An 18,905-nucleotide genomic window follows, 5' to 3' on the forward strand; every position below is an offset into this window, starting at 1 on the left:
TACAACAAACACAATCAAACGTACCATGAGGGAATTTCTGTTTGTTGTGTCCTCACAGCGAGTAAACCATTTTTATCTGTGGATTGCGTAAAAAGAGGGTCACATACGTGTCACAAACAGAATAAGGTACTAATGTACTAATTTATGGACTGTGATATGAACTTTTTTGCCTGATGAGAGAATAAGAATATATTCAAAAAAGGTTTTGCACAATGTTGTAATTTTATTTGATATGTTTGCATAATAGTACATACAATGATTTTGGTACCAAATCCGATTTTTTCATCTTGACAGAATGTGTTTTAAAACAAATTATATACATTTGTTTCTGTAGCAATGCTTTTCTTAAACTAAATGGTAGTCAGGATCTAAACCTATAGCTGGAGAGTAGACGGTTTGTGGTTAAAAGAGATGTTGTTCTTACCAAAGCAAGAAGATTTTAATATGTTTTGGTAAGAATTGAATCAATAAATACAGACATGTTACGACTCATAGCACTGACTGATGAACGCACAACACAGAATATTATTTCAAACTGCACTCTTCAAAAAAAAAAGAAACGCAAACCCCAAATATCAATGAAAATTTTGTGTTATTCAAGGACGTGTAGATCAGCGGAAAGAAGATACATGAATGAAAGTTTGTGGAGCAATGCATTGCTATCTTGTCCATATTTCATGAGAATAACGGTCATCACAGTCATTACAGGTGTCCACCAGGTGGTGTTGAAGTCAGTACCTTCTATGACCACCTCCAGCTGCTACCACTGCCCGACACCTCCTGGGTACAGATTGAATCAGTCGTTTGATGTTTTCTTTTGGAATCCTTGTCCATTCCTCCAGCAGCATGTGGAACAACTGTTGGCGAGTCTGTGGTGGATTACGACGTACCCGTCTATCGATCTGATCCCAAAGGTGTTTGACTGGGTTTAGATCCGGGGATCTGGAGGGTAAGGAGAGGGTATTGATGTTGTGACTGGCAAGTGCTGTTGGAAGAGCTGCCGTTGACGGTCAACAAGGTGAAGGGCGCGCGGACGGAGAATCTGGACGATGTATCGATTGGTCGTCAGATTGCCTGGGGTGTATGAGATCTTACCCCACACCATAACACTCTCCTCACCGATTAATCTGTCCACCTGTCTGATGCAGTTAGGAGCATGACGTCGTCTGTAGGTCTCCATCACGTCACTTGAGGAGATTCATCGCTAAACCATATGCGCCTCCAGTTTACCAGGTTCCATGACAGCACCGTGTAACACCATCTCTAAAAACGTTTGAGTTGACATATGTGTACAAAATTGTAAGTATCATTTTTGAATTTTGCGTTTCTTTTTTGAAGAGTGTATGATGACACACACACGCCCTTCTTGTATTTCTGCATTAACGTTGAGGTACCAATTGCAAAATGTATGCAGATGTATTGCAGAAGTATCATGCCTCAAATTGACGAGAAGCATGTGTAAATATTGTGCATGTGCAGAGTTGCGTTTTGGTGTCGAGTTTTGTTAAGAATTCAGCAATGTTCATTTTCATTTCATTTGACCTTCATCATTTACTGAATTCATGACAATAATCTTTTCAACGTTTCGAATTTGTATTACAATACATCAGGTCACGTGTAAACAGAACCTTTAAACAGTGTGGAATATTTAGTTGAGAACAGTTGACTGAAGTGGCTACATTTACACTTCTGAGTCTAAACTTTTGATGGGCAGTATAGTTAGGACTTATCTTTGAGAAAAAAACATGAGGGTTGATAAAAAGAGTTTGCATTATTTCCTCGATGCGATGTTCCCTTGACTTCAGATACATGGGGAAGTGTTGATCAAAACGTGAAATTCATAACAAGCTGTTACCATTTGTATGCTATGTCTCCAATTATTAATAAAGGGTGTATAATACATTTTAAATCAGCGTTCTATCATTGTCAAATGATGCCTGTTTGCTAGAGATGTAACGGTATGTACGATTGTATCACGTTAGACTAGGGGCAGTTCAAGACCCATTTGTTAGATTTGTATGCGAAAATAGTTAGGACATGTCGTTGGAAGAACAACACCATTGGGGGTGATAAATAAACTGAGTTTGTATTGATTCATCGATACGATGTAACCGATCGCAAGACTTTCAATGCCTCGTGTTTTTGACGCTGGAAATGTGACGATATGAAAATTGGGGTGGCGTTTTCTCCGTTATATCCCATTTCACCATATCAAAATCATCCATTTAACAAGATCATTCAAAATCGTATGCCTCTGTGCCTTTCGTAAGAGGTTTTACAGTGATAAAGTGGTCGCATTGCCTTGATACAGCGGAAGTGAATACAGTGGAATCCGTCAAATCCGGACTCTGTGCAATGCGGTTTTCTCCAAAACCCGGACTCCTCTATGACTCCCGGCAAAATTTTCTAAAGGTATCATTAATGTTTGCTTTATATTGCGGACTTCATCTTTCATGGACATATTTCATCTTTCATGGACACAGAAACTGGACATACATCAGATGAGGAAGGAGAAGCTGAAGGGGAACACGCTAGATCTGTATATTGATTTCCAACATTCTCATGAAGCAGGCGGACAGACTAACTTTGCATGACAGTCGGCTGGGACTGAGCATGTTCATTGCTGTCGAGTTTCTTTTATAAAATTGTACACGCTCTGAGACTGAGATTCGATATGGCTTGAAGGTAAAAGCATCTGTGGATAACTATGTTGTTTTGAATCATGGGGTACTTGGCATTTGAGTATGGTGTTGATATAGACGGATATTTATGTAACAATGTAAAATGATTAGATGAAGATGGACCAGTCTCTTCTTATTAACAAATGTTTTCGTTTATCTTCAAACAAGAGAAAAGTCTGGTCAAGTGATCTGCAAATTAGCCTGTAGCAGTGACGTTATGCTAAGTTATCAGTGCGCCGGAGTGCGTATAGTCCTGGAAGTGAACCAACAAGCTCCTTCCACATCGGGGTGGTAACGAGGGTATGCACCCTTTCTTTTAGGAACGGTAACCTTCAGAAACAACCAGAACAATATTGCCCCGGAAGGGACCCGACAAGTTCTTTATAGTGGTACTTTCTACACCGGGAGGGTAGCGAAGGTATCAAGCGATCTGACGAAGTTTTGACCATAATCACGATGGACATCACTCAGTTTACAGGACTTCAGTAAAAGTGCCTCCGAAGCAATAGGTCACTTTCCATTTATACTGGTACTGTAATTAGCTACCTCTAAAGTCATGAACAAATCATCAGCTGACATACAACAACAATACGTGTCGTTAACAAAACGTTGCACAATCTGAAAATAAGTTATGTACCTTGAACCTTGACATAATTAACACAGGACTGTGAAATCGGACAACAGGCATGCGGCACCTGATATGTCGAGAGCGTGAGAAGAAGAAAAGGGGTAGTAATTATATGTACCATGCGTGTTCCAGTAGCGCCGATGCAGAAAACCATGAGATTACAGACTATTTTTAACACTGTTGTACAGATCTTTTCACTGTAACTAAACGACACTGTTCAGTCATATTTTAACAGTCAAGGTTAACTACTGTTGCCATTGCTGGTGTTACCTGAAGCTCTGCCTTACACTATACATGTACTATTAACAAGCGTCACCATTGCTCATAGGATCTTTGGATAGAAGGTAAGAGTCCTTGAAACTACAGAGGTCTTTTGAAAATATGCACTCTACTAATTGCTTTCCATCAGGAACAATGAAAATATTTAAGGTTCATTAATTATACACCTGGAAATTAATCAAGCAACACCCCAATTTTTTCTATTGGAGCAACTTTGAAGTGTTCTGACAATCAAAATATGCCGGGTTGATATAGTTTGACACTTTTTTATTCAACAGACGATCTCTGACAAACAACTTAAAGGGAAAAAGTATCAAGACTTTGCTTTATTGCAACGAAATCCAAATTCTTAAAACTGTCTTAAATTCATGAAAAAATGGACACAATTTACTATTCATCCACAGACGTTGTTGTCAGGTGTATTAACACAAATGTCACATGGAAAGAAAGAACAGTCATCTGAGAGTCTGCACACCGACTTTCATCAATATCTAGTGTGTCCTCCCTGCGCACGCACCACCGATTCCAGACGCCTCCTCATTCCTTGGATGAGTCTCCGGATCTGATTCTGGGGGATCCTGTTCCACTCCTCATGCAGGGCAGCCGTCAATTCGTTGAGATTATGGACTGGTGGGTCTCTCTGCCTCACACGACGGCCAATAAAGTCCCACAAATGTTCAATGGGGTTGAGGTCAGGGCTCATGGCAGGCCATGGAATTCTGTCAATTGCATTTTGCCGCAAAAAATCATTTACAGCATGCGCCCTGTGAGGTCTAGCATTGTCGTCCATAAATATGGGTCTCGTTGCCAGAGGATGGTTCTCAAAATGAGGTACCACAGCCCTGTCAAGAACCTCCTGTTGGTAACGAACACCGTTAAGGTTGCCACGGATGGTAATGATATCCAACTTGCAGTTCATGGAAATGCACCCCCATACCATAACGGAACCTCCCCCAAAGGCCACAGTTTCCTGGATGTTCCGTGGAGCCATTGCTGTGTTCCTCTGCCTCCAGACCCGAGTACGACCGTCCACCATGTGCAGCAAGAACCGGCTCTCATCTGAGAAATGGACCTTCCTCCAAGAGGCAATGTTCCAGTGCAAACGGTCATTACACCAGGCCAGTCGGGCTGCCTTATGGGCTGGAGACAGTCTGGGTCGCTTGATTGGCCTCCTTGCCCGGTATCCTGCAGCTTTCAGACGATTCCGAACAGTCCTGTTCGAGATGGGTCTCCCTGGAAGCCACTCCTGTCTCAACCGAGAGCTCGAGTCGAAGGACCTGCGCCGTACAAGTCTCAGTAAAGCTCTGTCCTCCCGGACTGTGGTCTTCCTGGGTCTTCCTGGTCTAGGCAGGTCTTTAACTTCATTAGTGGCCCGGTATTTTTTCAAAAGTTTTGAAATTATGGAATGATGTCGTCCGATTTGAGTCCCGATTTGTCTTAGAGACATACCAGCATTCCTCATGCCGATTATTTGCCAACGAGTGGCCTCTGATAATTTCCTACGTGCCATGACATTGAAATGAATGAAAAACCGAATGCAATCGACAACCTGCGCTTGTAAACACCCCAGGGAAAAAGTGCATTTTTCGAAAGTTGAGGTTAAAGCAATGCACGTGCGCTGTGCAAGCTTCACGCGCGTCATATCAACCCATGAAAAGCTCATGCTGTATGTCAATACATCAAAATTGAATAATCAATCATCAAAATTACTTCGTTAAACTTTGTTAAGTTTTTATGTGTCTTTGAATTTGGTGTTGCTTAATTAATTTCCATATGTATAGTTGGAGGCACATGAAGACTTTAACTTTGAAACATGCATTGTGTCTATGGGAAAATAAAAATCTAAGTTCTCTCTGAATATTACGTCAGTAAGCTCTTGTGGAAATGATGTTGCCTTTAGTCCATTGACATTTGATACCATTTACTCCCTCTTTCAAACACCCATTGCCCACGGGATGAGCACCACTGGGGTGATTCTTGTCTGTATTGACCCAGATCAAGGTCTGGTGATTCGCACCGTGTAGGTGCATATATAGGGAGTCTCTGCAAGGTGGAAGGAGACTCATGTCTACACCGTCATAGCTTGTCCTAGTCTGTCCTCCTTTGGGTTTGAACTTCTTCATGAACATTTGGTAGGGAGGTTCATTTACATTGTTTGTGACTTGACCATACATATGGCAGACAAATGATTCTAAAGACTTCAACATGCCAGTATCTAAATTTGCCAGAAGCACCCATCGTTGAAAAAGCATTCACATATTCAGGGTGAGATTCAAGAAGTCTAATCGTGAGAACCTTGCCACGTCTGACAAGGCACTGGTGGTATCACATCCTGTAAATGCATGCAGGGCTGGCAGGACATTGCAGAGTCTGGACCCTTTCAGATCAATGATACTTTGTACATCCAGAAGTCTTCGTTTGTCACCAGTGCCTGTGTCAAACAGAACAGACGCTTTCACATTTTGAACGAACTTAAGAAGCAGGATCAACACATCTGTATCAGGTGATCGTATCACAACACAGGAGAAGGATGTTGGGTATCAACATGCAAAGCATGAAGAATGATTTTAGGTTGTTTCAAAGGCATTTAGAAGTTGGAGGAATCAAACTAAAAGTGCTTTATGTTTCAACTTCTTTATTATGCAAGGTCACAACGTTTCGAGGATTGTATAGTTTTACCCTCACTTCACCTGAAGAAGACACTAGAATCAGTCTCGAAACGTTGTGACCTTGTATAATAAAGAAGTTGAACCATAAAGCACTTTTAGTATGAAGAATGATTCTTGTGTCTGCTTCTTCTTGTGATGAACACAAAGCATTCTCTGGAGTGACAGATACTGATTCACCATCTGTGGCGGTCAACGAAAAACATTCTTTACCCTTCACAAAGAAGACTTTCTTTCCCTGAAGTCGAATTGCGTATTTGCCAGTACACCATTCTTCCAAGATCAGTTATATCAACTGCTTTTGTTCTTTGAATTGGACATGAATGATTTCCCGTCAGATGGGGTTTTAGTTTTTGGACCCTGAACCAAAAAGTCTACAGCTGTTCCTCTTCTGTCTCTCTCCAATCCTTTGATAGAGTCTTCATGGTATGAATCAGTAACAAATTCCACTCTTGCTGATTGTGGAAGCATCGCAAAAACCCTCTCAGCTAGCTTCGCAAACGTATCAGGGATGCCAGTTAGAGACTGGAGTAGGGCATTACCATCTACTATATGCACAACATCATCAGCGATACTATCATGCTTCTTTGCATCAGTCTCCAGAAGTGCAGAAGTTTGGCTTTGTCGGGTTTCACTGGATAGGCATCGCCTGTTGCTAAGGCCCATGGAACGGGTGATAATGGGAATGACATTGTTTTTTAAGATCAATGTCACGTGGCTCACTCAAGAGAACCAACTGAGCAAATACATTTCTCTCAGCTTTCACTTGGATGAGTTTGTTATGAGAACTCTTAATGTTCTTTGTTTCTGATATTGATGAAAATGTTTTCAATTTCAGTCGATGAATTGCTGCATGAAAACTCTTCTTTTTCTCAACACGTCTCTCTTTCACAAACTCATCCATGGCTTCCTGTCCGAGATGGTCACCCATCATTAAATCTTGTGTTACAGGCTCAGGAGCTGGAATCCCATATGGTAAGCAATACAACTCATCTTTGTTCTCAGTATGAAATGGATTGATGAAGGATTCAAAAGCCTTGACTACGAATTGTACATCTTCATCAGACTTCTGCTTTTGCAATGTTGCTCAGGTGAGATCATATCCACCATATCCAAGGTTGTTTCCACATAGCTTGCTCTGGTATGTCTAGTCATTGCCCATCGATAGTATGCAGGATAATTTCTGAGTGGGAGAATAGAGTTGCTAGCTGTAATCTTGTTGCAAATGTATGTTTCCAGTTCAAGATTTTGTGAATAAGACTGACAATGTCCAAACCGATTAAGAAGTGTCAAAATGTCTGCACTGCCAGTCCAGTGTCTGATTGTCATTGCAAGAAGCAAATGCTTTGGTAATGTCCACTTCCCATGGGTTGAACCAAAGCACAGATCCTGGCTTAAGGAGCTAACAAGACGCTTTGTTTTGGCTGATGGTGGCCATGGAGGGGCAGTACAACTCTTGTGAGCTAAGATCAGTCGTCTCAAAATTAGTGCGGACTCAACAACTCTTTCTTCATCAGATTCAGCTGACTCAAAAGCAACTTCGACAGTGTTTCCTTTAAGAACACTCTTGGAATAGAGAAGATCACTGTGGTGACTAGGTTGACAAAAGCTTACTTTACTTACAAAATGTTTTTGAATTTTATCCTTGAACTTGTATGTTTTGTACCCTTCAACATGCACCTGAGGACTGTGGGTAAGAATATAGTTCAGGTATTTTTCTTTCAGCTTGGAGATTCGTTCAATTTTACCATTCTGAATTATGTTTTCTTCAATATAGGAGCATAGATAGCTGAATGCTTTTTCATGAGCATCCAGTATATGGTTATAGTCATTTTGGATGATTTTCTTGTGCCTTCAACAGCTATCAACAGCTTCTGCTCGTGTGTAATTGCGTCTGCATACATTGTGATAGCGTGCCTCTTTGGCAACAAGACCTGATCCCAAGATATCACAAAGAAGAGAGTCATCTTGTTTTCTTTCAGCAGCTTCCATTATGCATTTGGCAGCAGTTTCGGTTACACACTTCACAAGAGGTTCGATACCGTTTTTGAACTTCAGCTTAGATTTTCTATAAAAGACGCATTTGTCCTCTGGAAATAAGACACCCGTAAATGAGTCTGATCGTCTTCTCTTTGGTTGGGGTTCATTTGACTTGCTGTAGAGGCTCAAAGTGTTAGATCCTCTTTTAAGACGGCTGATGTTCGTGAAGTTTTGATAACACCATCTCTGGTATCCATGTTTTTTGCATTGAAAGTCTTTGGTATGAGAGCGCAAATATCATCTAGTCGGACAGTTGGATCAGTATGTGACTGTCTAAACAGTACTGTATCTGTTACCTTTCTCGAGATTATATCAGTCAGTTGTCTCACAAAGGTTTCTTCTTTGTGCTTGTAATGAATTATGCATGTCAGTGTCTCAGTACCCCAGTGTACTTCACTTGATGTTTTCAATGTGTTTTCACTTGACATCCGGATAGAACTAATGAAAATGGAAAATATTTTTGGTGATTTTTTTTTTGTAAAGTAACCATAAAGTAGTTGCAGCTCTTTTGAAGATTTTATGTTAATAAACGTTGTCGTGAGGAAAATAGTATCTAGCAGAAAAGTTTGGCAAGATTTAGCTTTGAAAATGTGTAGTCAACAGACCTATTTGATTAGATTTTTTAATAGTCACCGGTTTTGGGTGTTATATGTCATTGTAAAGGCATATGAATTTCACAGAGGAGTTTATGTTGCAGCTCTTGAGCTCAAGTTAATTTAATGGAACCTCTGACTATCAACAAAGTTCATGCAATAGATATATATGTTTCTGTTCTGCTGACTTACAGAATTATTGCATGTCATTCTTCATGCGTATTTTGTTGCTTCAATTACTGAAAGAATCAAGAATTATTCACCACATTAACAAAAAAACAGAATACATAGGTTGAGGAAAATGTCGTCTGCTATCAGGAAGCCATGTTTATTGCTGTAAGGGGAGACAACTCTCACAGTACTTCCATACAACTCATGTTAGATCATGTTTAGTTGCTGGTCCTCAGATGAATATTTTAAATGGAACTTTAAGAAATTGTTTTACATTATTTCCCTTAACAGAGTGTAACAGACTTAACAGACTTTATATTTAACTGCAACATAAATCAATTTGGATCATTATTAACTATTAAAGCAAGAAAACCTTTTACAACAACTGCCAACTAGAAAGAGTGGAAAAACAGCTTTGAAGTTTTATTTTTCCCATAGACACAATGCATTTTTCAAAGTTAAAGTCTTCCTGTGCCTCCAACTAATTAATGAACCTTAAATGTTTTCATTGTTCCTGAAGGAAAGCAATTAGTAGAGTGCGTATTTTCAAAAGACCTGTGAAAAGACGAAAAACTCACGTTTCCAAATATTTACCCCCCTGACCCCCTTTGGGGGGGTCACGCCTGAAGAACTCCCCTTCACCCAGGCTGCAATAAACAATCTCAAAGTCTTTTCATGTTTTAAGTGTAGCTGTAACATTAAAATGGGTCATTTTTGAGCTATTAAAGCAACAATACCTTCTTCAAACAATGGCCAACCAGAAAGTGTGGCAAAACAGCTTTAAAGTTTCATTTTTCCCTTAGACACAATGCATTTTTCAAAATTAAAGTCTTCCTGTGCCCCCAGCTAGTTAATGAACCTTAAATATTTTCATTGTTCCTGACAGAAATCACTTATTAGAGTGTATATTGTTTCAAACCTGATAGTCAACAATTTGTTTTAGACGGCAAAAACCCAGCCGTGTAACATATTATGTTTCCAAGTGATAGTGCGTTGACTGTCGCATGGTTTCACAGCTTCCATTTAGAAGAAATGCTCCACATAAAATCGCTTTTGAAAGCAGGTGGTCGCTGATCAAATTAAACTGACTTAACAAGTTGCTACAGAAACTAAATATTCCTGAATGACAGGTATAGCTTTGCACGCGTGTTAGTGGGTAATTATCATCAACTTATACCTTTTTTCAGCCCTGACAGCATGATATCCTCGGGAAACTTGTTACCTGAGCACAGGCGTCGAACAAGGAATCCCGATAAGCGCAAGAGTACAAAAGTCTTTTGCTGAAAATGTAACAAACTTCATTCTTAAGTTTTCAGTGCAACTGGGCAGAACAACAGGTTCGGCCAATGGTGATGAAAAACAGCCGGAAGCAGTTTTCAAAGTCAGTCTACTTACCAAGTTTGGCGGACATTCTGAACCAAAACTTATTGATGCCAAATACGTTTCGTACATTTACGATGGGGCCATATTAGTGAGTGATTTATTGGATGGTAAAGTAGTTCAGTACGAACGAAGTGGCTTACCCAAGAGAACGTATTTGGCGAGCGAGTATTCAGAGGAGCAATAATGACGCCAGACGGTAACGTAGCCGTAACGTTGCGACGTCGACGGTGCGTGACGGTGTGGACGGCAAACCGCCATTGCCTGTACGAATTTGGTCAAGGTCTGCTGCAGTGTCCATCTGGACTTGGCGTCGATAAGTCAGCCAGGATATACGTCACAGACGAAAAGGAAAATGACGTGTACGTATTTGACCAAAGGGGACGGCTTTCTCACAGATTTTCGGACGACGCGAAAAACGCCATTATGGCAGCCTCGATATGTCTGTTGCTCTCGATCAGACAGGATGTTAGTGTCTGACTCTGGGAACCATTGCGTGATGGTCTTTAGTACCCTAGGGACGCTTCTTTGGAAAAAAGAATGGCCAGTTCAAGTTCCCCTACGGAGTGTGCGTGGACCAAGAGGACAACATCATCGTAGCCGACCACTACAATGATCGAGTGGTTTTGTTTTCTCCTGGCGGCGAGTTTATTCAAAATCTTGTCACATCGAAGAACGGCCTGACCAGGCCATGTGGTGTTGCAATAAGAAGCTCGCACACCAGAAAACTGTACATAACACATGGGGATCTCAAGTCGTTAGAGGTGCTTGTATTCAGTTTGGTCCCACTGGAGTATCACATCCAAATTGATAAGGAACACAATGTTTGAAAATAGTAGTTTCGAGTGAAAAAAACGACGTCGTGTGTGTGTGTGTGTGTGTGTGTGTGTGTTTGTGTCTGTGTCTCTGTGTGTGTCTGTGTGTGTGTGTCTGTGTGTGTCCGAACACACGAGTGAAGTAGATTTCTACTTACTTCCGCCATAGTGCTGAAACAGTGCTAAAAATGGCATTACACTATAATCACTCTTTCACTAACTTACTGACTTATGAATGAAATAAACATACCAAGCTACTTTTGCCCGGATTAATGCAGGACTAATTTCAGTGTAGGCGGGTTCACTTGATTTCTTACGTGTAGCCGTATCCCAGTTGTTTGGATCAATACTCATGATATTGCTCGCATTTGTTTTTTGTTTTTTTTTATCTGTTCTCAGCATTATTTACTAAATGTTTTGTGTGGCATGCATGCATGTCATGCATTGATATTACAGGAACCTTATTTTGAATGTAATTACGATGCAGTCCACAAACAAACGTGCGGCATGTGTCTGAATTAGACATTGTGCAGAGGTTTAGCTGTTCGGTGAGGGTCAAATCAGTCGAATCGGGGACTAATAAACATGAAAGCAGTTCAAGCATATAAAACAGTGTAAAAATGAGAGGTAGACCAAACTGTGATTTGGAATTTAAATATTTCGAAAGCCATATCCGAATTCAAATTTGAACCTACAATAAGGTTTAAAATTTGGAACAAGCACAGGCTGCTGAAGACCAATTCTAACCCGGATCTTCATAGGTCCGAGACTGAAACAAACTCGATTGTTTACAGACTGCTACCATCTAATTCCAATACCGGTAATTGCCGAGTTAACAAACAAACAAATTTTGTGGTGTTGATGTAGTATAGATCTAACTCATTAACCACCCGTTCCAGGTATAGGGGTGCCAGTCCCAGCTCCAACGTGTGATTTTAGAAATGACTGAAACGGTCGTATAATTTTCACAAATTGCATTCTTCAGGAAAGTATTATGTTTTGTTCGTTTGTGTACTTCTCAATATTCCACCTAAATGGCGATTGTGTATACGTAATCGAGAATGGACCAAACAATCCACTGATCAACAGGATGTTCATGTCAACCATGTTTTACGACAAGCATCTCGGGCTCAGAAGTTTCCAAAACCCCTTTGTTTATTTTCGTTGTCGCTATGGTTACAGCTAGGCGCTTGACCTTATCCTACTGTTTTGAATTCACGTTTTCAACTGTAAGAAATGTTTTGATACTATCAAATCAAGTCCACATCAAAGCATGCTGGTGCACTAAGCACATACATAGACAAATTATCGGCCATTGCAACCCTAGCTGAGTAACCATGGTAACGGAATCAGAAGTTTCGTTTATAGTCGATGCCCGGTGTATTAGTTTAACTCGTACATTCTGTTATATACCTCTATCATTAACATTGCTAAAAGCAGAGTAAAATCTTCACCGCTCAATCATTCACTCTAATTTGTTATGGTGATTGAAGTATTCATAACTCACTCCAATTTGCAGTATAAAATGTGACAATTAATGGGGAATCTTGTGTAGCTGCCATCCCAGGCTGTCCTATATGAATATATATAAACTATGCATCAAAAGTGTAGACTCACTGATGTAAATGTAGCCATTTTCTTCATTCAACTAGTCTAAGCGTGATTTTGGACAACATTCTGTTTAAAGACACTGTTTACATGAACGGATGAATTGTAAAACAAATGCGTAATGTTAAAGGTCATTAAAATTGGCGATTTATTAACAAAGTTTTGCTTTTGGCAATTCGAAGTTAGTGGAGAAATTCATCTTCGATGTAACGACACTAACACAGACGCAGACACACACACACACACACACACACACACAGCCACAGAGACACGCACATAACACATAACATACAAAGAGTGCTTTCAGTCTAAACCTTTGGTGGGTAGTATATGTAATGCAAAGTATAAGCGGAAAGATACACTGAGTATACACAAAACTTGTATATTGAACGTATGTAAAACTGTACAGTAGGTATTTGCAACTGTAAAGTGTTGATATAGTCAACACTATAACGTTGAATACATGCAAAAAAGTACATAACCCCGCTGGGTAGGGACCATGGGCATGCTGTGTAGTCATAAAACATACAGTAAGTATATGCAAAAACAGTACACTGAATGTGGAACAAATGTACTGACAGGATATGCAAAAAAGACTAGGACTTCACACAGAAACACGCTGAGTATAATGATAAGGTGTGTGTATGCAACAAAGAGTAATTGATGTGGAGATGACACATGAGATGATGGTAAGTGAATGGAATGCAAGCTATGCCAGTGTGTCTATGACACACTTTTGACGTTTAAGTAGAATGTACGTAGGCTTCTCCACCTAACGAGTCCCAGAACAAATAGAAGCCCATCAAGTATGCATAATTATGGATGTTGAACATTTACAACTGTCAGTACACGGTAAACGGTTATCCACAATAGATCAGTAAGGTGAGGAAGACATTTTCTTGAACGTTGCAGAAAAGTTATCACCAGAAAGACGTTTCTCTGTTCAGGAATAAACACAATGTTCTGTCCCTCGTGTTATGGTAACACCAAACTACAGACAATGATATATCAGACAATGATTGGTTTCTCTACAGGATAGAGACATGAGATAAACACGGACACCGTTCTCCTTTTACATTGCTAATGCATTGATAATGATACAAATACAAAAGGCAAGATGGATATTGCTGTTACTGTTTACCAATGAACATGGCGGCCGAGTCAGAATTGACCATCGACAATCGGGAGAAACAACTGGAGAGAGGAAATATTGAAATATTTGGATGAAAATTTCTTGAATTTTAATTACGAATTATAACGTTACGGGGCTTCTGTTTGTTCTCTAAGTACATGCGTACCCCGTCACCTGATCGACCAATGTGAAAATCCATGGGCACGACGTGTTGATAAGGATAAAATATGATGACATCCATAAATTATCTGTCTTGTGTGTGTCACTTGTATGTGTCAATTACAGACAGAAGTAACTGTGAAATAATTGTTAGTAGTAACATGACAATGGTCGAAGATACTGAGAATCAATGGCCAAATGAGACGAAGCGAATACTATTCACATTTTGTCAACTTTATAAAAACAAATTGCGAAAAAGCGAGAAGACTTGCCCGTGAGAGTGTTTCTGTTTTCTTCTCTCGTTTGGAGTCTGTTGGCCACGCTATGGCTGAAGTATTACCAAAGAGACTAAATTTTATCTCCCTCACTAACCCATTGGAGTCTTTACCTCAGTAACAGTTACGCGGATTTATACAGTTTGCACATTGGTTTTTAGTTTCATAATGCAACGAAAGAAATACACAGTCAATCCTTAATTGAATATGGTTACCGTTGAATTCAAACAAAACGGTACCACAATCAACTACAATATGGGCACTGGCAAAAATTATACTCGATGGAAACTAATCCGTGTTGGCTGAATACGACAAATAGTTGCCAGGCAACGTCATTACCCGCATGGTAATGCTGGAATATTGCCAAAGGCGATGTTAGCATACTCGCCCACTTGCACATTTGCGTTACCTTCTTGTGCTCTGATACTGACATTGGGGCGAATTTGAGGTCTATTTGATAGAACCTTTACCAGAATGTAGCTGTTTCAATCCCGTCTGATGGGACCCGTGCAGATCCCGGTCAGAACTGTTCTCCAGCAAACCATCGGTGTCGCAGAAGGCGACTACCATGATCGGATGGTCACGCTAGCATTTACGTGGCCATGCTCTTAATCACTAGATTGTTTCGTCCAGACTCGATTAATTACAGACCGACGCCGTGTAGTTGGAATATTGCTGAGTTTAGCGTTAAGCAAACAAACCAACCAAGCCCAAAACCGTTGCCATGGTACCTGTTGCACTAGCTGGTTCACGATGCAGTAGGGTTAACATAAACTATGGTGGATTCGGAGAGGGTATACTGTGTACGGTGCATGTTAATCTGAGGCATGCTATCAGCAATGGACCCACGTTTTAAAACCAGGTAAAGTTCTTACTTATACAGGCAAATGCATAAATGATATACTCAGTTTTTATGGATAAAAACTCTTTTATTTCGAGACTGCGATGTTTCGATACTATAAGTTGACGTACGCATCTTTGTAGCAGTGTTACCCGATAAAGATGGAGGTAATGTCACTACAGCCAGAATATGGTGGCATTAGTGTACCTATTTGGGAAAAAGTAATTGCAGCTCAGAAAGTATGATGGGTTCAAAGAACATATACTGTTTGGCTCAAGAGATAAAGATAATAATCCTTTGAATGTTGTTATCATGAAAACAAAATCTCTCCTTTACATATAGAAAAGCAAACAGTGTGATATTACGAAGCCTCAAAGTTTATTGCATATTCAACTTTGTAACTTTGCAAGCGTTAATGCCTCCTGGTCTTCTTTCCATCTAGTGTTTAGAAATCCTCAACACTGATTCTGATCCTCTTCCCTCAAACTGAATACATTATATGTATGTATGTATGTATGTATGTATGTATGTATGTATGTATGTATGTATGTATGTATGTATGTATGTATGTATGTATGTATTCTGATGCACACTTAACCTCTGAATATTACACAGAGGGTGGAAAAATGTAATTTCAAAATGTGGAAACAACAAAACAAACACCTCTTAAACACCTTTTAACATAGCCTATACACAGTCAATTACAATATGGATGTTATACCTCATGTACTTGATTTCATATATAGCTTACTGAAATAAGATCAATTTATATACTAGTTGTGTTTCTTTATGAAATATTGCGAATATTGCATTTCCAATGTTTCACTGAAAAGCCGTTAATGAAGATCAGGGACTCCTTTCACGAAGCAACCTTTACTGACGTTAACCTTAACTCCCATTCTTTAACATTGCACTGAGGTTACCAGTCCTAGTGAGTTACGATCACCTTAGTGCTTGGTACGAGGAGGATAATTTAAATTTTATCTGTTTCTAGCATAAGTCTTGCAGCTGTTACCCCCTAAATGATGAGACACTGCGTTTCTGAAATGTATCAAAAGGGATTACTCGAAACCTCATGATATACCTTCACATTAAAAAAAGGCAGTTCCCTTTTGCTTTGAACAGATCACACTGCAAAAAATACTTATTTAATTATTGAAACTTTGTGTGAAAATTTAAAACATATTATCTATTCGGACAATACAATAGAAAAACTGAAGGTAGTTCGCTATTCTATGAACCATGGGGACTTACAGTACCTTTGCTCCCTGCATGGACCCAAGCTAGGTTTACATAAACCCTTCACCCATTGGCGATTGTAGTCAAAATTAGGCATACTTTTAATTTAAACTAGCACATGTTATACGATTAAAAACACTTAATAAAAATAATTCGAATGGGACTTACATTACTGGAGGACAGTACTTTTATTATGCTACTAAACCCCCTTTGAAAGTAATACACCGAACAGTCTAAGTCTTTGAGTCATTGTCACAAATTATAATTTATACGTATCAAAATATGTCAATTAATTCAATTTCTTTTTAAAACTCAATACTTTAATGATTATGAACACTATTAAAAAGATCCTTCACCGTTTTTACATTGGCATAGCAATTCCTTGCGATAACCAGTGACATGAGAATGAAGTACTCCCGCTCAATTCTGACTCACTTACTAAAAGGTTTCGTGATGTGTATGTAAAGAGCATTCGCCGCAGATATGTCATACACTCAATCTCTTGAATGCACCTGAGTACTCTCGTGCAATGTCTATTAGTCTTGTGTCATTCTTGTACATTCTGGCACGTTTGTCATTCTCGGATCCTCACATAAATTTATGCGGATTGTATTTATACTAAAACCGATACAAGGTGTTCGCGAAAATCTTCACATATTATCACGTACATTGTTGCCTGAAATGTAATTACTTAACGTATGGTCTCAAAACCTCGCGAAATTTCGCATTTACGTGATGAAATGAAAGAGGCCACACTTGATTCCAGTTGTGTTTCCTCTCTTCCGGTCATCAAACAAACATGTCACAATGACACCATTGTTTGTTGTTAATGTCTAATTTCCAGCTATGCTGGTAAAAGTGTCTAACCGATCCTGTATTTTCTGTAATTAGAAAATGATTCAATAAAGAAAATTCATGTAAATCATGGGATATGAAAAACATATATACGTACATAAACACTACAATATATGAACAATTGACCATGAGCTGTCATTGAAACAAAGAAAATATATTGGATGGGGAAAACATGATGTGATGAAATTCTAAAGGCAAGGGAAGATATGAAATTTCAAACTAAAGTAGTTATATCTGAAAAAAGAAACAAACCTAATGATTGTATGTTAAGACATATGTAAGATCAACATTCCAATATAAAACAAGCAATAGACATATATTCAACATGACGTTTATGTCTTGTGTAATCTTTCCTTTGTGTCACTAAAACATTCAGAAAGTGATACATGCTAGGTTACGAGAACACACATGTTTGTTGATATATACGTACCTCCGTCAACACAGGTCTTCCTATCTGATGACAAGATGAGTCCGTTGGGACAGTCGCAAACGAAGAGTTCACTAATGCTGGGATCATAAGCTTTTGGCAGACAGAAGTGGGAACAACCGCCATTGTTATCACCACACAACCCTATTAGCAGAAGACATTACTTTGTTAAACAATAAAGTATAACATAAACGTAACCTTCGAATCATATTGCCATATTAAAATATTTGCCCTGAGATCACCTAATGAATATACGTAGATCCTGATTAACTACGTTAAATGAAGAACATCGCAAACTGAACACTTAGGAGTGGTACTGTCATATTACATGCTGATTTATAAAAACTGTTTTGAAATTGAGTATCTTCTTACTTCTAATTATTTGTTGTCTGTAGGGATGGAATACACGCACACCCATGGGTGAATAAATATTCGTGACTATTGTTTCAACTTCCTCGTCACTACGTCTTCCGAACTTGCTGTATTTCTTAACAGATTCAGAGTGCCAGTCACTCCAGTAAAGAAAATCCTTAAATAGAAACAACGTGTTAGTAAGTGGCAGTGTGGGAAACATTTAAACACAACATACATGGCCAAACTTTTCTTCACAAACAGCGTTATTCACAAACTCTTGAACATAGCAGTTCTGCACAAGTCACTTCAAATACTGTGATGACAAAGGGACTGTGGGGATGAAGGACACTCTGAAGAACCGATACACGTTCAACACCCACCTCGAACACAGTGACAGCAAAAGGATTGCGGAGATGAAGGACACTCTGAAGAACAGATACACGTTCCAGTCCAAACATGTTTGAACTCTCAATGATGTGCAGCTTGGAATCAACCCAATACAGTCTGTTAGCAATATAATCTGAAAGGATAGTCATTCATTCAGAAATGTGTAAGCAGAATATGTTAAACTGAAAATGCTTACACATTTATATCGCCCAATGGAAAACGGGTTTACATCCTTCTACAAACAGTAACATCACTGACAGATGGAACATAATCGATGCTATGGACATACAAAATAGAAAAAAGGGATAAAATCACTTTTACAAACACAAAGCTAACCTATCAAGGCTACGGTGAAGTCAACAATGACCTGTACTT

General features: G+C 39.3%; 1 protein-coding gene and 1 pseudogene across 1 annotated transcript in view; one reads left to right on the forward strand and one right to left on the reverse strand.

Annotated features, from left to right (window-relative positions):
* Positions 1 to 18,905, reverse strand: part of LOC137291298 (low-density lipoprotein receptor-related protein 4-like) — a 106,814-nt gene that overhangs the window by 27,590 nt on the left and 60,319 nt on the right. Inside the window, exons 22-24 of the mRNA XM_067822600.1 lie at positions 18,524 to 18,663; positions 18,162 to 18,318; positions 17,793 to 17,933 (exon numbers count right to left, since the gene is read on the reverse strand). Coding sequence (XP_067678701.1) covers positions 17,793 to 17,933; positions 18,162 to 18,318; positions 18,524 to 18,663 — 438 coding nt within the window. The remainder of the gene's footprint in view (positions 1 to 17,792; positions 17,934 to 18,161; positions 18,319 to 18,523; positions 18,664 to 18,905) is intronic.
* On the forward strand, positions 10,488 to 11,268 carry LOC137290544 (tripartite motif-containing protein 3-like; annotated as a pseudogene).

Source organism: Haliotis asinina, chromosome 7 (genome assembly GCF_037392515.1).
Source record: "Haliotis asinina isolate JCU_RB_2024 chromosome 7, JCU_Hal_asi_v2, whole genome shotgun sequence".
In the NCBI taxonomy this organism is placed as follows: Eukaryota; Metazoa; Mollusca; class Gastropoda; order Lepetellida; family Haliotidae; genus Haliotis; species Haliotis asinina.